Here is a 20,360-nt window from a genome sequence, read left to right on the forward strand (position 1 = left end):
TTAATAGATATCAATGACTGTGAGAGCAGCCCATGTCGCAATGGCGGCACTTGCATCGACAAAGTCAGCGTGTACCAGTGCATCTGCGCCGATGGCTGGGAAGGTGACCATTGTGAGATCAGTGAGTACAACTTTGTCTCTACCCGTCTTTTTATGCAACTATTAAGCTGGTGTAATGATGTGCTCTGGGTGTTGTGCTTTAATCCTACTCTCATCCCACGCCCACCACCAGACATTGACGACTGTAGCACCAACCCCTGCCATAATGGCGGGACCTGTCGGGACCTGGTGACTGACTTCTTCTGCGAGTGCAAGAATGGCTGGAAGGGGAAAACGTGCCACTCCCGTAAGAGCCAGCCCACATCTTTTTTTCTTTACATCCATATAGTTTGCCTGGGCAAGCATGTGGTTTGCGCTGACGCCTGCATAATTGCTAAAGCTACAATGCAGTGCAAGTGTTTATTCAGACGTGTATCTGGAACCTGAATTTTATTAAATACTCCCTTCAGGCGAAAGTCAGTGCGACGAAGCCACGTGCAACAATGGAGGCACCTGCTATGATGAGGGCAACACTTTCCAGTGCAAGTGCTCGCCTGGATGGGAGGGGACAACGTGCAACATAGGTGAGTTCCACGTGCACAGCAGTCCGGTGGTCTGTCTCCTTTCAGATATTAGACAGATCCAAACACATATTTTAGCCTTTTACTCTGTCAACACTTTGTCTCTGCCCATCTCTCCCTCCCATGAGTGCTGACAGATAGATGCCTAAATACCCGCATTGCACTGACACTACCCTTCAATGTTGTGGAATGTAGACTTTCCCCTGAAGACAGAATACTCCAAACCAATGGCAGTGTGCTGTGCCTATTTAACATCCAGAAGCACAGATTGCTCTTTTGATAAGAATTTAAGCTGTGCCAGACATAACTATGTGCTTAATTTTTGTTTTTTCCACAGCTAAGAACTCGAGCTGTCTTCCAAACCCCTGTGAGAATGGAGGTACCTGCGTGGTGAAGGGGGAGTCATTCAACTGTGTCTGCAAGGAGGGTTGGGAGGGTCCCACTTGCACTCAAAGTAAGTCCTGTGTACTGTGTAATGGCATAGACAACCACAGTGCGCTATCGCACCCGAAAGCCAGAAATTACGTTTTGTACATTACGGCATACATCAACATAGTATTCATAATTAAAAACAATGATAAAAAAATTATATCTACGGTATATCTATATCAGGGTGGGACCGGAACAGGTTTTATCCGGCCTGCAGGATGAGTTTGCTAAGTAGAAAAATAAGCCGAAATTTTTGAATGAAAGAAACCGCTGTTCTAAATGTGTCCACTACATGTCGCAATAGCAATTATTTGTATCTTTGTAGATGATGCTACATATGTAAAAAAAAACACTTGATGTTAGTGCACCAGTCGAGGAAAATGAGCAAACTTCATAAATAACATCCTGTAATTTGATTTTGATATCATTTTTTTATCTTGATACATTAAAAATTAACACCAATGAGTTGACTGATGAACATTATCACATAATTTATTCAGAAAGTATAAATAACGCCAAATAAAGATAGAATACTATTGTATTTAATAAACTGTATTTATATTATTCGCATGTAAAAAATACCTAAGTGTTTATTGTTTATTGTGAGCGAACTGTGGTGCTGAATTTCCCCCAGGGATCAATAAAGTACTTTCTATTCTATTCTATTCTATTAACCGCAACATGTAAGTGAAAAAAAACCCCCAAAAAACCATTATGATTTCTACATTTTCAGAATGTGCTTGTTGTATTTTTAAACAAAGAAAACAATCTGAAGTTGTCTTTATGTTTAAGTTATCGTGCCGTGATTTTACCAGTCCGGCCCACTTGAGAGTAGATTTCTCTCTATGTGGCCCTCGATCTAAAAAGAGTTTGACACCTCTGATATTTATACATATATGTTTGTCTCTGCGTGTGTATGTGCACGCGTATCTGTATAATGTATGTATATATGTGTCATTGTATTTAATTACCGTATTTTTCGGAGTATAAGTCGCACCGGCCGAAAATGCATAATAAAGAAGGAAAAAACGTAAGTCGCATTTTTTGGGGAAATTTATTTGATAAAACCCAACACCAAGAATAGACATTTGAAAAGCAATTTAAAATAAATAAAGATTAGTGAACAACAGGCTGAATAAGTATACGTTATATGACGCATAATTAACCAACTGAGAACGTGCCTGGTATGTTAGCGTAACATATTATGGTAAGAGTCATTCAAAAACTATAACATATAGAACATGCTATACGTTTACCAAACAATCTGTCACTCCTAATTGCTAAATCCCATGAAATCTTATACGTCTCATCTCTTACGTGAATGAGCTAAATAATATTATTTGATATTTTACGGTAATGTGTTAATAATTTCACACATAAGTCGCTCCTGAGTATAAATTGCACCCCCGGCCAAACTATGAAAAAAAACTGTGACTTATAGTCCGAAAAATACGGTATAGATATTATGAATAATATACAATATAATAATTAAACGTGCATAAATAATCGAATCGTAGCCACTAAATCTTAATCAAGGTGCCCTAATGGCAATATTAGTTATCCAAACAAGCGTTTGTTATGCAATGTTGTTTTAGCAGCTGACATCGCCAACGAGAGGCCTGGCATTTATACTACAGGATGTTTCAGTTGTTTTTGTATTGGATAGTTTGTGACATTTTTAAAAACTAACACATGTTTGTTTTGTACAAAAAGCCTTTTGTTGTGTGTGTGTATGTTATGAAATTTGCACTGTATCCAGGTGAACAAACTGTAATATCATTTTACACATGCGTCCTAAATTTCCACCTAATAAGAGATCCAGTACCATGCAAGTTTGGACACGATTTTTTTGTTTTTAATTACATAAAAATGTGTGCCCAACTATTCACAGGGACACGACTCAAATTCAAATTCTATACATATGGAATATAGCTTTGCAGTGTAATAGATTTGATGATTATGTATAATTTGATTATTTTTTTGTTTATTTTTTATGTGATGTCATCAGTGTGTGGATGACCACCACAAACACGCTTTAATAAGAAAAGTAAAAATTAATGTATGACAAAGTGGAAGTGACACACAAACAAATAAGAGCAAACAAACAAATGAACAAACCCACAGAGATGAAAGTCCTTTGTGGTGGTGTGTGTTTATATAAAACAAAAATCTCCCCCTGGCTGCAATCGTCCATGAGAAGAGAAAGAGGAGGGAGTAAGGGGCTCAACCTCAGGAAAGTGGAGACAGATGTTTCTCCCCCTTGTCCAAATCACACCCTCTCTCCTCTCTTCTCGTTGCATTCCTGTCCAAACAGTGACATGTCTGCTTGTTCTGCAGCTCTGCTCTGTTTCAGCGGCTGCCCTGCCCCTCAGCGCATGCACTCCAAAACAGAAATTCCCCGACATTTGAGGGAAACGAAACAAAAGAGGGTGGAGGGCGACAGGATGGTTGCAATTTTGGGTGTGTGGATTTGTGGTGGAGGGGAGGGAAGAGAGTTCTCGCTGTGCGGTTAATAAGACGTAGCCATTGGATGCCGTGGGAGTCCGGGCTCGACCGGCCCTGCATGCCTTACGGAACACAAGCCCGGACAAGCTCTTTGCCATCATGTGTACAAAACACTTGCACAAAAAACAACCACTTTATTACTTGTCCTCTTTTCGCTCTCTTCCAGACACCAACGACTGCAATCCCCACCCGTGGTAAGTTATAACATTTCCTGCATATTTAATAATAATAATAATAATAATAACTGGGATTTATATAGCGCTTTTCTAAGTACCCAAAGTCGCTTTACATGTAGAACCCATCAATCGTTCACACCTGGTGGTGGTAAGCTACTTTCATAGCCACAGCTGCCCTGGGGTAGACTGACGGAAGCGTGGCTGCAATTTGCGCCAACGGCCCCTCCGACCACCACCTATCATTCATCATTCAATTCACCGGTGTGAGTGGCACCTGGGGCAAAGGGTGAAGTGTCCCGCCCAAGGACACAACGGCAGCGATTTTTGGATGGTAAGAGGCGGGGAGCGAACCTGCAACCCTCAGGTTTCTGGCACGGTTGCTCTACCCACTACGCCATGCCGCCTGATTTGGGATGTATAGTATATTAACAATGTCATGTGACCACCTCTCTCGCACACTCTGTTATAGAAGCATAAAATATTTGGAATATATCTAAAGCCATCACAAAATATTTATTTATAAAAGAGGTGAAAAATGTTTGACAAACATTCCTTTTTAAAAGTAATTTTTGTGTTACTATTACTATTTGTGTTACTGTTACTATCATACAGCAACTTTTGACAAACTTGTTATGCTATAGAATAGTTTGATCATCAAGCATACAATATTTATCAATAAATACTACAAATACCTTAAAGGATTGATCGTTGTCAGTAGGGCTACACGATTTTCAGAAAAAAACTAATTACAATTTTTTTCTCCAAAATTGCGATTGCAATTCGATTTGCGATTTTTATATTTTATACATAAGACTGAAAATAAGTGAAGAAGGACATGTTACATTTTGAATGCCATCATATTCTTGTGTCAATGTGCCACACATTCGAACAATATGCAATAATTTCCTTCAAAAAATAATTGGCTTTGTGCAGACAGACTTCGAGCTTTTGTCAACACAATGCTCTAAAGAACTAAAGAAATAATCGATACAAACTATACAGTGATGATAAGGTAATGTAATAATATATATTAATATTGCAAGTAACCATTTAAAAGGATATTATAAACTTGAATTCCTCATTACCGTAGAATTGTTCACCATTGTACTGTAACTGGAAGGTAAATAACTCTATCCTAAATAAACAACAATCAAATGGACTAATTTTTGTAACCTTAATAGATATTGAACATCTTAGAGTGCATTTTTTCCCAGTTGAAAAAATTAAGTCAGGCGTTGTCTTTTTGTTTATTGTGATCACGGTGCATCTAGCATGCACACATCGCACTGTATGGAATGGCCTCAATCTCGTTACCTTGCGTAATGACAATAAAGCTGATTCTGATTCTGATTTGCGCTCATTCGTCCGCTCATTTTCGCTCAAATCGCTCATCGTATTTGAAGCTGAAATATTACCACAACAGGAGTTTTGGCTTTGTAATCTCATGTTTTTCCTCCTAATTTGTGTTACTTTGCAGCACTTCTCACTGGCGAGTCGCGAGGCTCTCTGTACTATGAGTGTGTTGGCGGCGAAGCCCCGCTCTAGTCTCTGCCGAGACAAAGATTGTTACAACTGAAAAGAGGGGTCACTCTTTAATTCCACTGTTAAATAAACGCGGTCGGGTGCTGAGAGCGATACACAAAGTCAGACATCTTTCTTTCGGTTTGAAGCGAGAGACAAACAAACGCGAGGCTAAACAATTCTGATTGGGGACCATGTCTATCAGTAGAACGCCGGTTACGGCGGAGAAAAAAAACACTCAGCCTCTTGCGATTATTTACCGCATAAATAAAAACCTCGATGTTGATTCGATTTCGATTAAACGTGCAGCCCTACTCAGTCTGATTTGTTGCATGTGTAGAGTCCAAGTAATATTTTTTTTGGTTCAAATGTTTGTAATGAATTCAAATCGCTACGTGGGCCACAAATGGCATATTTTTCTACAATTTATGTTCAGTTAGGAAATTTTTTAGAGTTTCAGTTCATACGCAGTGTTCGGAATAATGTCCCTATTGCAAAACATTTTTCTATTTCAAGTCACGTTTTTAAGCGTTACGAAGCCATTACGACAATCAGATCTTGTGCTTTTAAAAAAACAAAACAAAAACAAAAAAAAGGTTATTCTGACCAAAACACGTCCAACAGCAGTGAACACAATTTATCCTTTTATCTGATTCTCATATTGTATGCCAACAAACTGATGGAAAAGTTTCTTTGCAAGGTGACAAGCAGGTATTAAAGTTCAGCTATTATAAAAATTAATTTCAAAAGGGTTGTAATGACAAAAAAAATGTTTTGAATGGCTTTTTGCATCAAATATTGAGTTAAGAAGAAATGCAGTTGCATGTGATACCATTTTTTTGCCAAAGAAATGCCGACATATAATAGAACAGAACTTTATTGTTATTGCACTTAAAAAGTACAACAAAAATAAATTTTCAGCACAGACCCGTTCAAGAGCAGACACACACTGTAGGTAAACAGAACAGGAACGTTTATGGGTCGCCATAGGGGCGGCGCCCCTTAAAAGGTGGACGCGGTAGGAGGAAGAGGATTTGAAGAAAAAAAAATAAATACATTTGATCGAGAGTAGGCTTCTATAGGGGGGCTAAGTTTAAGGCCAGGAAGAAAAAAAAACTTGATAGCCAAGATAATACCAACTGAATACAAATGTTATGACACAGAAACCACAAGACTTACAGGGGGGCAGGGGGAGCTGCAGGTACTTTTAAGTTAAAGTACCAATGATTGTCACACACACACTACGTGTGGTGAAATTTGTCCTCTGCATTTGACCCATCCCCTTGTTCACCCCCTGGGAGGTGAGGGGAGCAGTGGGCAGCAGCGGTGCCGCGCCCGGGAATCATTTTTGGTGATTTAACCCCCAATTCTAACCCTTGATGCTGAGTGCCAAGCAGGGAGGTAATGGGTCCCATTTTTATAGTCTTTGGTATGACTTGGCTGAGGTTTGAACTCCCAACCTACTGATCTCAGGGCGGACACTCTAACCACTAGGCCACTGAGTAGTTACGCACCTTATTGACCCACAATTCTAGGTTTTTGCGGATATTTGGTTTGATACATGTTGAATGGGGCCTTGAGTTTGACACCAGTTAACTAATCAAATACATTGAAACCTGCTTGTTTTGAACATTTTAATAAAGCACACATGCAGTACATTAAATAATTAGTGTAATTTCCTACCATGTACTTTTCTATTGTGCGGGAACAACATAATACATTTGAATACATTTGAACCTGTCTAGTTCCTATAATGTTTTAGAAATTGGTTTGATCCAAGAAGTATGGATGACATAAATAACCGTCTTTATCTCTGGCAGCTACAACAGTGGAACCTGCGTTGATGGCGACAACTGGTACCGCTGCGAGTGCGCCCCAGGCTTCGCAGGCCCAGACTGTCGGATCAGTGAGTATTAAATCCGTGCACATAACACCCCCCACTAACCCCCAATCGCCCTGACTCCCTGCCCCACCCTCGCCAGCATTGCTCATCCCTGATCTGCGTTTGAGCCGTCACACATAGCGCAGGCGTCCCGGCCGCTCCAAATGTCAGGTCTAGCCAGCCAATTATCCCGGCGTTGGGCTTCGGGCCAGGCCGAGCCATTTCGGTGTCACTCCACCAGGCCCCGCCGCTGTCCCCGGAGGAAACGGGCTTAGTGTGCCAACAGCTAATCAGCCATGCTCTCTGACACTGATTACACAGCTTGTTTTCCCTCTTAAAGGCTTTCAGATGGCCACATTCTTTCTCATTGCGAGCCCTTTGTTCAGTTGAGTCCTGTAGCTCCTGCATACCTGCGAGTGATGCTGCATTTAATAAAGCTGAATAGGGTGTGGTGGTCGGAGAACTCTGCCCAATTAATGCAGTTTGCTTGTATTATTTCCTGTCCAGTCCTCTTGTGAACTTAGCCAGAGAGTTGTTTGCTGAGTGATTAATTCAGTGTTTGCATGCGGTCCACTAAGGAGCCTTTTCTCACTGCAGATATAAATGAGTGCCAGTCCTCTCCTTGCTCTTTTGGCTCCACCTGCATTGATGAAATTAATGGCTACCGATGCCTGTGCCCGCCGGATAGGAGTGGACCGCACTGTCAAGAAGGTACTTGAACCCCTCTTTAAAACAAACACCATTTATGGCACATATTTATCTGCTTCGTTTTTTTTGTCACACAGTGACAAGAAAAGCCTGCTCTGTTAACGGACACGTGATCCCAGATGGGGTCAAATGGGATGAAGACTGCAACACTTGCCACTGTTCCAATGGGAGGGTCGCGTGCACAAAGGTACGAAGCATGCGTTCTTCGTGTCAGCAAGTGCTAATGTTGTCTATAGGGAACACGTGTGAGCGGTGACCGGATTAGAAGCAGACTAAGCGCGGGGAGTAATGCCGCGTCAGAAGATCTGAGGTGGGGCCCACAAGCGTTGACGTCATGCGGCGCAGCCTCACATTCTTCATCGTGATGATGTAGTTTGTTTTAGAAGGAAACACAACGGCACTGTTAGCACTTGGTCACGTGCCAGTTACGAATCTCTCACGCTGGAGGATGATGATGAGTCATTTGATAACAGATGAAGGCTGAAGAGCCGCCGCCATTCCCATCCAAGCATTAAATAAAACAATGGTGCCTTTAACACTCAGGAGGAAAACATTTCATGTTTTTAAGTGCAGTTATTCACTCCAGTTTTCATTTAATGAAGATACATTTTATAACGTAGGCATAAAGTTTAATGTCTTGTTGGATTTTTTTTTTTTTTTTTACTATTAAAATTTCAGCATGTTTTTACATGTGAGGCACTTTTTCTTTCTTAGTAGTTGCACAGAAAATACACCTGTTAATACGCCTTCACAATCTAACACAAAGATAACGGCTCAGTTAGCCCAACCGGTAGGTGAATGTCAGTAAAGTAGAGACGCTATTTCCTTTATAACTAATGTTAATACTGTGTGCATTATATATTATATAAACTCTTCAAGTACGGTTTTTACCTTACCACACACACTCAAACACTGACATAACAAGAAATATTAGCACTCACGAATGATGATGCTTAAAGGAGAACTGCACTTTTTTGGTAATTTTGCCTATCGTTTACAATCATTATGAAAGACATGATGACAGATTTTTTTTTAATGCAATCTAAGTATTAAATAAATTCGATCAAAAATCTGCTTACAATGGAGCCTGGCTCGTTCAATTCTGCCTAAAGAGCCCCTAAAAACACCCAAACACATCCATTAGGGTTTTTGGAACATGATGTAAATATATATGAAATGTAGTTACAGGCACATTTATAATAACATTTAGTATTTACTAGAGATGCGCGGATAGGCAATTATTTAATCCGCAACCGCATCACAAAAGTCGTCAACCATCCGCCATCCACCCGATCTAACATTTAATCAGAACTGCACCCGCCCGTTGTTATATATCTAATATAGACGATGCAAGGCATTAGTGAGGTTATAAAGCTTTTGCCTGTTAAAGAAAGGAGACACCAGTGCGCAATCATCTGGGAGCCGCGCTGAGCGCACCTCCAAGCGCGTGGAGGTGCGATGTCCCTCGCACCCGCGGCGGCTCCACCCGGGCTCGCGCCCGAGGCTTCAGCGCACACCGCGGCGGCCATCCTACTCGTCGCGGCCTAGCCCTCGCGGCTCTCGCTGCCGGCGACGGCCGGGTATGGGCCCGACGCTCCAGCGCCATCCATTTTCAGGGCTAGTTGATTCGGCAGGTGGGTTGTTACACACTCCTTAGCGGGTTCCGACTTCCATGGCCACCGTCCACCGCGGAGTGACCCCTGTTACGCGCCCCCGGCAACGGGGGTGGCGGGCAGGTAAGCTGCGCGGGCGGAGCGCGCGGAGTGACCCCTGTTACGAGCCCGGGCAGGTAAGCTGCTTACCTTCTGGGCGTGACGCCGGCCGCGGCGAAGGCGGACGAGGCGGGGTGTCGGTGCGGTGGGCGCGGTGGTGACCCTGGACGTGCGTCGGGCCCTTCTCGCGGATCACCTCAGCTACGGCTCCCGGTGGGGCCCTCTCGGGGGAAGGGGCCTCGGTCCCGGACCCCGGCGAGGCGTCCCTTCTCCGCTCCGTAAAAGTGTCCATCTCTTTTTTTTTTTTCTTCTTCTGTTGTGGCATATGCTGCAGGTGCCTGCTCGTTTTTCGTATGTGGGTAACAACATTTAACTATGTATATATATTTCCGAATTGGTTTAACTGCCACCCGCCTGAATCTATTTAAAATCTAATTTTTTTTTATTTCAACCGCCCGACCCGACCCGTGGATAAAATCTTTTTTTTTTTTATTTCAACCGCCCGATCCGCGGATAATCCGCGGACTCCGCGGTTGTGTCCGCAAACCGCGCATCTCTAGTATTTACGTATTTTGATCATTTTAAGCATACGCAATGCATTAATTTCAAAAACGCATCATTACGTTTGCTTTTTTTTTTTTTTTCATCACTGATTTCTGCTCACTGCAGACTTTATGAGAGCCAACTAACATAATAAAATATCACATACTGTACAATGTCTGCTGGCAAGAGGATGCCGACTGCTAGGATTATTATATATTCCCATTTAGATAAAACATTTCTCAGAATCCTTGTGAAGAAACGGGGTGGGGGTAGGGGGAAACGCTTTTCATGTCGTTCTCACCAGTTCCAGATCATATATCTTGGTCAAAGTTTCCCAACTTGTCAGATTATATTCTCAGCCATCTACTTTCCAGGTGAGATGCATGATTTATGATCTGAAATAAACTTACAAGGAGCAGGAAAGCAAGACAGCAGCAGAGCACTCGATGATGTAAACATAAGGACACAGGAAGTAATCACGTCGCCGCTATAGTTTGTCTGCGTTAGCGTTTATAATAACAATATCACTAATACTTGGTTAATATTCAAGTCACGAAATGTAAATTAAGTATTGTTGGTGCTTTTTGAATTATTTATCAGATTTTATGGGCGAAATAGAGGACCTCCCATTGACTCTGCTGTAAGCTGACTTTTGTTTATGTTTATTTAATATTTACAATGCATTAAAAAAAACATCTATTTGTTGACAGGCAAAATTCTTTAGCGCCGCCCTAGCTTTTTTTTAATTTATGAAAATGGAAAAAATGGGGGGAATATATATATATATATATATATATATATTTATATATTTTTTTTTATATGGTTTCTGTACGACAAACATGACACAAACCATCCTAATTTTTAGAAATCCCACCGTTCATATTGAACATGCTTCAATGTTGTATTTGGCAAGCGCCGTTTTGTCCTACTAATTTGGGCAGTCCTTGACACCGTAGTTGTACTGTGACATGTTTTATGCCACTCCTTGTTTGTGTCATTTTGTCCACCAAACTTTGTATGCTGTTCACGAATGCACAAACGTGAGCTTTTTTCATGTTATTGACTGGTTGGAGTGCTAATCAATGCCAACATGCTATTTAGGCTAGCTGTATGTACGTATTGCATCATTATGACTCTTTTTGAGCTCATTTAATTTCCTTTACTTATGTCCTTTGTGTATTTAATTTATGTTTGCATGTCTCATGACATATCTGTATGTAATATTGGCTGCATGTCTGATAGTTGTTTGTGTGTTTTTGTTCTAGACCACAGCAAATGTTACCCAGTTTTCAAAGATTTTAATAATTCTGTTAGAATTATTACAATCTGTGAGGAGTAATCTCACTCTCTGAGAAGCCTCCATTTTACTAAAGTTTTTCAACTTTTCTGTCAACGAAGATTTACGTCAGCCTGCGACACATTTAGTCATTTTAATAGTAGGTTAATATAGACACATTCTGTGTTGCCTTCATTATAACACGTATACAAGGCTTTTAATGTTTTGTGGCTCCAGACAGATTTTTTTATTTTGTATTTTTGGTCCAATATGACTCTTACGACATTTTGGGTTGCCGACCCCCATTCTAGAGGAACAACGGTTGTTGGCGCAGTCTTTGTAATAGACACTGTTACCGTCGTCCTTATATTCTTTTTCTCCTACATGTAGTGAACCAAAGATTATTTAATATTGTAATGCCAGCTAGTAGATTGTTTATTAAGATCCTCATTAGCTGCTAGAATAGCAGCCATTATTCTTTCTGGGGTTTAACATTTCAAAGCGCCGTGTAAGACCAAAGAAATACAGTAGTGCCTCAATTTACGAGCTAATTGGCTGTGTGACGTAGCTCTGAACTCAAAACACTTGTATCTCAAGTCAACGTCTCCCATTGAAATTAATTGAAATCAATGTAATTGGTGCTTGCAACCCCCTTCCCCAAAACAGCACCATTTTAACATGTATACTGCAAATTATTTGCCTCTTGCCAAGATTTGAAATGAATTTTTTTGAAATTTCCCTAAATTTAATAGCAATTTTCTTATTTTTAGTCACTGACTTATCTTAATTTTAGCATGAATAATATTATTTTCTATTCTAGTTTAAAAATGTTACAATTGGAAAAAATGACTAGATAAGATTTTGGTTTTCCCCACATAGAAAATCTTGTTAAAACATTCTGCAACATTTTGAGTGTGTTTAAGTTAAGAATTTAAGTTCAATGATGTTTGTCCTCATAATAAAATACTTATTTCTACTTTAGGTCCTGCTAATTTCTACACATACAAAACTTAATTTTGGATGTTTTATCAAGTAACATTATCTGTCTATAAAACTAGTTAATTCCACTAGTTTTTAGTGTTTTTCCCAAAATCGAGTCTTTTGTCCTATATTTTAACAGCTTTTTTTGCAGTGTAACATGCATTTTAAAAGAAAAACAAACTTTTATTTGAGAAATAAAAGATAATCTAAGACATGTACATAACTTTAGTTTTGAGTGTAGAGGTTAGATTGCTGCTTGGAAGAGTCAAAAGAAAAAGCACTTGTAGAGTTAATCCAACATCGTGCATGAGGAAAGTGTTACTTTTTTGACTGTACAGTTTTTAATATTATTAGTACCGGTATTCATCCATCCATCCCATCCATTTGCTACCGCTTATTCCCTTCGGGGTCACGGGGGGCGCTGGAGCCTATCTCAGCTACAATCGGGCGGAAGGCGGGGTACACCCTGGACAAGTCGCCACCTCATCGCAGGGCAAACACAGATAGACAGACAACATTCATTACAATGTAAATCAAATATTAATAAAATATGTTTTTTCTGTCCAGATGTGGTGCGGTCCAATGTCATGCCACCTAGGCGACAAAGGACAGGGCGGGTGCCCCTCAGGCCAGAGCTGCATCCCCATCGCCGAGGGTCACTGCTTTGTGAAGCCCTGCTCCGGCCTTGGGGAGTGCTGGCGTTCCAACCCTCCCCCGTCTTTCACCAAATGCCACCCGAGCTGCTCCAGTTACCAAGACAACAGCTGCGCCAACATCACCTTCACCTTCAACAAAGACATCTTATCCCAGGTGAGTCGCCAAGAGGTTGAAATAAACAATTTAGTAGTACTATGGTTCTGTGACTCGTAAGCCAAAACACTTGTATCTTGAAAAAACTGCTCTTTCATAAGAATTAAAATCAATTGAATCAGTGCTTGGTCCCCAAAACAGCACCATTTTAACATGTTTTTTTGTTGTTGTTTTTTTAAAGAAAAACACATTTTAGATAGGAAATATTGTATGAAAACAATACAATATTATATGTCTTGTTTTTTTGTGATAGAGTGATTGGAGCACATACACAAAAAACATTCATAAAGTTTGGTTCTTTTATGACTTTATTATGGGTCTACTGAAAATGTAACTAAATCTGCTGGGCAAAAGTATACATACAGCAATGTTAATATTTGATTACATGTCCTTTGGCAAGTTTCACTGCAATAAGGCACTTTTGGTAGCCATCCACAAGCTTATGGTTGAATTTTTGACCACTCCTCTTGACAAAATTGGTGCAGTTCAGCTAAATGTGTTGTTTTTCCTGACATGAACTTGTTTCTTGAGCATTGTCCACATGTTCTCAATGGGGTTTAAGTCAGGACTTTGGGAAGGCCATTCTAAAACCTTAATTCTAGTCTGATTTAGCCATTCCTTTACCACTTTTGACGTGTGTTTGGGGTCATTGTTCCGTTGGAACACCCAACTGCGCCCAAGACCCAACCTCCGGGCTGATGATTTTAGGTTGTCCTGAAGAATTTGGAGGTAATCCTCCTTTTTCATTGTCCCATTTACTCTCTGTAAGGCACTAGTTCCATTGGCAGCAAAACAGGCCCAGAGCATAATACTACCACCACCATGCTTGACGTAAGGCATGGTGTTCCTGGGATTAAAGGCCTCACCTTTTCTCCTCCAAACATATTGCTGGGTATTGTGACCAAACAGCTCAATTTTTGTTTCATCTGACCACAGAACTTTCTTCCAGAAGGTCTTATCTTTGTCCATGTGATCAGCAGCAAACTTTAGACGAGCCTTAAGGTGTCTCTTCTGGAGCAAGGGCTTTCTCCTTGCATGGTAGCCTCTCAGTCCATGGCGATGCAAAACACGCCTGTCTGTGGACACTGACACCTGTGTTCCAGCAGCTTCCAATTCATTGCAGACCTGCTTTTTGGTGGTTCTTGATTGACTCTTGATCATCCTGACCAATTTTCTCTCAGCAGCAGGTGATAGCTTGCATTTTCTTCCTGATCGTGGCAGTGACAAAACTGTGCCATGCACTTTATACTTACGAACAATTGTCTGCACAGCTGCTCTTGCGACCTTAAGCTGCTTTGAAATGGCTCCAAGTGACTTTCCTGACTTGTTCGAGTCAATGATTAGTTTTTTCAGAACTGCGCTGAGTTCCTTTGACTTTCCCATTATCGCGTTTGTAACCGAGTCTAATGACTACATCACATGAGCCTTATTTAAATGGGCTTAGAGAAGTCAACAGGTGTCATCAATCATAATCACTCACATGAAGTTAAGAGGCCATGAAGCTAATTTGTTTTGATTGTAATTTTTCTACATCACCAAAATTGATAATGTATGTTGCTGTATGTATACTTTTGACCCAGCAGATTTGGTCACATTTTCAGTAGACTCATAATAAATTCTCAGAAGAACCAAACGTCATGAAAGTATGTGCTCCAATCACTCTATCACAAAAAATAAGAGTTGTGGAAATTATTGGAAACTCAAGACAGCCATGACATTATGTTCTTTACAAGTGTATGTAAACTTTTGACCACAACTGTACAGGTAAAAGCCAGTAAATTAGAATATTTTGAAAAACTTGATTTATTTCAGTAATTGCATTCAAAAGGTGTAACTTGTACATTATATTTATTCATTGCACACAGACTGATGCATTCAAATGTTTATTTCATTTAATTTTGATGATTTGAAGTGGCAACAAATGAAAATCCAAAATTCCGTGTGTCACAAAATTAGAATATTACTTAAGGCTAATACAAAAAAGGGATTTTTAGAAATGTTGGCCAACTGAAAAGTATGAAAATGAAAAATATGAGCATGTACAATACTCAATACTTGGTTGGAGCTCCTTTTGCCTCAATTACTGCATTAATGCGGCGTGGCATGGAGTCGATGAGTTTCTGGCACTGCTCAGGTGTTATGAGAGCCCAGGTTGCTCTGATAGTGGCCTTCAACTCTTCTGCGTTTTTGGGTCTGGCATTCTGCATCTTCCTTTTCACAATACCCCACAGATTTTCTATGGGGCTAAGGTCAGGGGAGTTGGCGGGCCAATTTAGAACAGAAATACCATGGTCCGTAAACCAGGCACGGGTAGATTTTGCGCTGTGTGCAGGCGCCAAGTCCTGTTGGAACTTGAAATCTCCATCTCCATAGAGCAGGTCAGCAGCAGGAAGCATGAAGTGCTCTAAAACTTGCTGATAGACGGCTGCGTTGACCCTGGATCTCAGGAAACAGAGTGGACCGACACCAGCAGATGACATGGCACCCCAAACCATCACCCAACCATGCAAATTTTGCATTTCCTTTGGAAATCGAGGTCCCAGAGTCTGGAGGAAGACAGGAGAGGCACAGGATCCACGTTGCCTGAAGTCTAGTGTAAAGTTTCCACCATCAGTGATGGTTTGGGGTGCCATGTCATCTGCTGGTGTCGGTCCACTCTGTTTCCTGAGATCCAGGGTCAACGCAGCCGTCTACCAGCAAGTTTTAGAGCACTTCATGCTTCCTGCTGCTGACCTGCTCTATGGAGATGGAGATTTCAAGTTCCAACAGGACTTGGCGCCTGCACACAGCGCAAAATCTACCCGTGCCTGGTTTACGGACCATGGTATTTCTGTTCAAAATTGGCCAGCCAACTCCCCTGACCTTAGCCCCATAGAAAATCTGTGGGGTATTGTGAAAAGGAAGATGCAGAATGCCAGACCCAAAAACGCAGAAGAGTTGAAGGCCACTATCAGAGCAACCTGGGCTCTCATAACACCTGAGCAGTGCCAGAAACTCATCGACTCCATGCCACGCCGCATTAACGCAGTAATTGAGGCAAAAGGAGCTCCAACCAAGTATTGAGTATTGTACATGCTCATATTTTTCATTTTCATACTTTTCAGCTGGCCAACATTTCTAAAAATCCCTTTTTTGTATTAGCCTTAAGTAATATTCTAATTTTGTGACACACGGAATTTTGGATTTTCATTTGTTGCCACTTCAAATCATCAAAATTAAATGAAATAAACATTTGAATGCATCAGTCCGTGTGCAATGAATAAATATAATGTACAAGTTACACCTTTTGAATGCAATTACTGAAATAAATCAAGTTTTTCAAAATATTCTAATTTACTGGCTTTTACCTGTATATACTCTCTCTCTCTCTCTCTCTCTCTCTCTCTCTCTCTCTCTCTCTCTCTCTCTCTCTCTCTTGTGTGTGTTTTCTTTTTCTTTTTCTTGGGGGGACGTAACAGAAAATAATAGAGAAGCACTGCCCTACATGCAGATCAAACTGTGCGTCGGGCGCCACGATCAGTGGAAGGCCCCGTTTTGGGTGAAGAAGCGCATGTAAAATGTCAATTTATAAATGACAGATTACTTCATATGAAATATCGCTAATGTATTCCCAGCACTGCTCCATCACTGATTGGAACATAATTACAAAATTCCCAATGCAGACATCGGCCACTATCAGACTGGCTCCCATGGCGCACACCATTAGTGCTTGGATCCCAGTCACAGTAGATCTGGTGATATTTACCATGCATCCATCCATTTTCTACCGCTTATTCCCTTTGGGGGGCGCTGGAGCCTATCTCAGCTACAATCGGGCGGAAGGCGGGGTACACCCTGGACAAGTCGCCACCTCATCGCAGGGCCAACACAGATAGACAGACAACATTCACACTCACATCCACACATTATTTGTTTTAATGATTTTAAAAACATTTTGAAACATTTATCCTTTTTTTTTTTTTTTTTTTTATAGTCAAACTTGAATTTGATACATGTTTTGTACTAAAACAAATTCATGGGAATTTTTTCCCAGGTTTTTTTTCACAAAAAATGTATAGATAAATTGTTTTAATACTTGATAGGTTGTGTACTAAAGCAAAGTCATGGGATTTTTTTCAATGGTACATTTCTGTTAAAAAGAATAATTATTGAAGAATAAAAATTCCCAGTTACTATTTTATAATAATTTTGAGCTAAGAAAGATAATTGAGCCAAAAATGTCCTATGATATTTATTTTTGTGTCAAATCAAATTCTAGTTTGATTTTACAAAAGCGTGTAAAAAAAAAAAGAAAAAAAAGAATTTCAAATCAAATTCAAGCTAAGGCCCCTAATTAGCTCTGGCTGAGAGACAACTTGTTTCCACCAATGTTTTCAGAACACGGGGAATTTAGCATCATTGAGCTGTTTAACCAATCACCATGTCTGTGTTTGCGGTAAAACTCTTTGGTTTCCTTACTCGGGCCAGCATACCAGTCTGTGGTCTCTAGATCAAGCAGCTACACTGCAAAAACTGAAATCTAAGTAAGATTGAATATCTCAAATAAGAGTGATATTTGCTTATTTTCTGTCTGATAAGATATTTTTTCTCACTAAGCAGATTTTATGTTACAGTGTTTTACGTGTTTTAAAGTTTTGGTCCTAAATGATCTCAGTAAGATATTACAGCTAGTTGCTGAGATTTTATGACCTATATTGAGTAAAACATGCTTGAAACTAGAATATCAAGTGCTGCAAAGCCATGTCATATACTACTTTTTGTAAAGTAATAATTTCTTATTTCAAGCATGAAAAAAAAATCATGACTTTGACACAATTGTGTCTCATAATTAAAACAGATGACAGCCAAAAGGACTTTGCTGTTTTATTTTCAATCAAATAATAGAAAATATGTACTCATTTAGTAGTACATTTGTTATTAGTGAGAATATACTTACCGTATTTTCCGCACTATAAGGCGCACCAGATTATAAGGCGCACCTTCAATGAATGGCCTATTTTAAAACGTTGTTCATATATAAGGCGCACCGCATTATAAGGCGCATAGAAAAGACGCTACAGTAGAGGCTGGGGTTACGTTATGCATCCGTTAGATGGAGCTGCGCTAAAGGGAATGTCAACAAAACAAATAGTGATTGTACTGACACTTCTACTTGCTGCTCTCTGTTCAACAACTCACTGTTCCAGTTTGTCCTCCAACTGTAGCCATCTCGCTTTGTTCCCTCGGAAAGTCTTCTTTACTTGGCGCAGGTCATCATGTTGCTTCCTCCACTTCCGCACCATTGATCCGTTAATGTTAAATTCTCTCACTGCTGCTCAATTCCCGTGTTCTACTGCGTGACTGATCGCCTTGAGTTTAAACTCTGCGTCGTAAGTGTGTCTCTTAATAGGAGCCATTTTTGGGTCTTTAGATTAAGTTTAGGTCTCGCAACTACGGTAAGCAGCCGCCAACTTCATTTTCCCCGTAGAAGAAGAAGACCTGTTGTGGCTCAATATAGGTCCATATGTAAGGCGCACCGGATTATAAGGCGCACTGTCAGCTTTTGAGAAAATTGGAGGTTTTTAGGTGCGCCTTATAGTGCGGAAAATACGGTATTTTTGGGTTCATTGAGGTTAGCTAATTTTACTTGTTTTGGAAAGTCTTGACAAGCCAAATGTTGTTGTTCTATTGGCAGATAATTTTGCTTAGTTCAAATAAAATACCCCTAATTATTTTATTTATTTTTTCTTGTTTTTGAACACGGACTTTTGGCAGCTAGCTTGTAAAACCTACTGCTGCCTTGGCCCTCCTCTTTGACATTTGCATTAACATTTGCCTCATTTTCTTCCCCCGGGGCGTGCAGAGCCTGACTGTGGAGAATGTTTGTAACCAGCTGAGGCGCTTGTACGTGGTCAAGAATTTCTCCTTGGAGCATTCCGTGTCCATAACCTGCGACCCGTCCTTTTCGGCAAGCAACGAGATCCATGTCTGCATCGTGAGTACCCCCTCCTTTACTTGACCTCGTCACCGCCACGCTCTTACGAAAGCGTCTAAATCACGTGTGTGTGTGTGTGTGTGTGTGTGTGTGTGTGTGTGTGTGTGTGTGTGTGTGTGTAGTCGACAGAGGACCATCGCCTGGACCGCAGCCCCGTAAAGGAGATGACGGAGCGGATCATCGACCTCGTTAGCAAACGCAACGGGAACAACACCATCATCCCGTCCATCGTGGAGGTGCGCGTGCCAAGACCCAGCAAAACCGGTAAGAGCCACAAACCAAGGCGCACTTCCCAGACATGCACACACTCGCACGCGTCAAGATCTACACAAATTGTCAGGTGTAATTAAGTGGGGAAAGAATGCAGTCGTGACTGCGGACGGAAACACTCCCACTTGCCCGCCATTCATCATCAGGGTGACGGCTGGAAGAATCCCCTCCCCCGCTCGTGCGTCTGAGGCCGTGTTGTTTTTCAAAGCTTGTGGAGTTCACTGACCGTAAACCCTCCTCTGTCTGCAGACTACCTAGTGCCCCTCCTCAGCTCCGTCTTCATCGTCCTCTGGGTCCTCCTGCTGGTGTGCGTGCTGCTGTGGTGCATGCGGCGCCGGCGGAAACAGAGCAACCCGGCCGGCGCGTCGCCCGCCGGCTCCGAGGACAACACCACCAACAACGTGCGGGAGCAGCTGAACCAGATCAAGAACCCCATCGAGAAGCACGTGGGTCTGTCGGTGGCCATCAAAGACTACGAAAACAAGAACTCCATCATTGCCAAAATAAGGACAAATCACCCCGAGGGGGACGAGGACGACAAGGAGAGGCACCTCCAGAAGGGCCGCTTCGCCAAGCAGCCGGCGTACACGCTGGTGGAGCGGGACGAGAAGGCGCCCGCGTCCAGCGCCAGCTCCACGTCCAGCAAACAGCCTAATTGGACTAATAAGCAGGACAACAGAGACTTGGAGACGGCAAACAGCATAAACAGGATGGACTACATAGTATAGCGGACAGCTGTGTTGCTGTGCAACCGAGCCTTAAACGCCTTCACACCCCGGCGGTGGGTGAACCAGGGGAGCTTTGGCACGCCGCGTGCATAAACTGTCGTGCCAGCGGCGACCCCGCAGTATTTTCATATAACCCCCGTGTTAATTTAAGTTCTGACAAGCTGGCTTACACTGGCAGTGACGCTCGCTTTGGTTGGCTGGAAAACACAAAGCACTGGTAAACAC

The 20,360-nt window shown here is 41.5% G+C and overlaps 1 protein-coding gene across 1 annotated transcript in view; it reads left to right on the forward strand.

The window, feature by feature from the left end:
- The window catches only part of jag1b (jagged canonical Notch ligand 1b), a 74,162-nt gene that overhangs the window by 52,914 nt on the left and 888 nt on the right, over positions 1-20,360 (forward strand). The window contains exons 15-26 of the mRNA XM_061987714.2: positions 8-121; positions 233-346; positions 510-623; positions 958-1,074; positions 3,721-3,748; positions 7,072-7,157; positions 7,731-7,844; positions 7,919-8,028; positions 12,921-13,163; positions 19,006-19,137; positions 19,260-19,401; positions 19,657-20,360. The exon at positions 19,657-20,360 is cut by the window's right edge and continues 888 nt beyond it. Coding sequence (XP_061843698.2) covers positions 8-121; positions 233-346; positions 510-623; positions 958-1,074; positions 3,721-3,748; positions 7,072-7,157; positions 7,731-7,844; positions 7,919-8,028; positions 12,921-13,163; positions 19,006-19,137; positions 19,260-19,401; positions 19,657-20,135 — 1,793 coding nt within the window. The 3' untranslated portion in view covers positions 20,136-20,360. The remainder of the gene's footprint in view (positions 1-7; positions 122-232; positions 347-509; positions 624-957; positions 1,075-3,720; positions 3,749-7,071; positions 7,158-7,730; positions 7,845-7,918; positions 8,029-12,920; positions 13,164-19,005; positions 19,138-19,259; positions 19,402-19,656) is intronic.

Source organism: Nerophis lumbriciformis, linkage group LG02 (genome assembly GCF_033978685.3).
Source record: "Nerophis lumbriciformis linkage group LG02, RoL_Nlum_v2.1, whole genome shotgun sequence".
In the NCBI taxonomy this organism is placed as follows: domain Eukaryota; kingdom Metazoa; phylum Chordata; class Actinopteri; order Syngnathiformes; family Syngnathidae; genus Nerophis; species Nerophis lumbriciformis.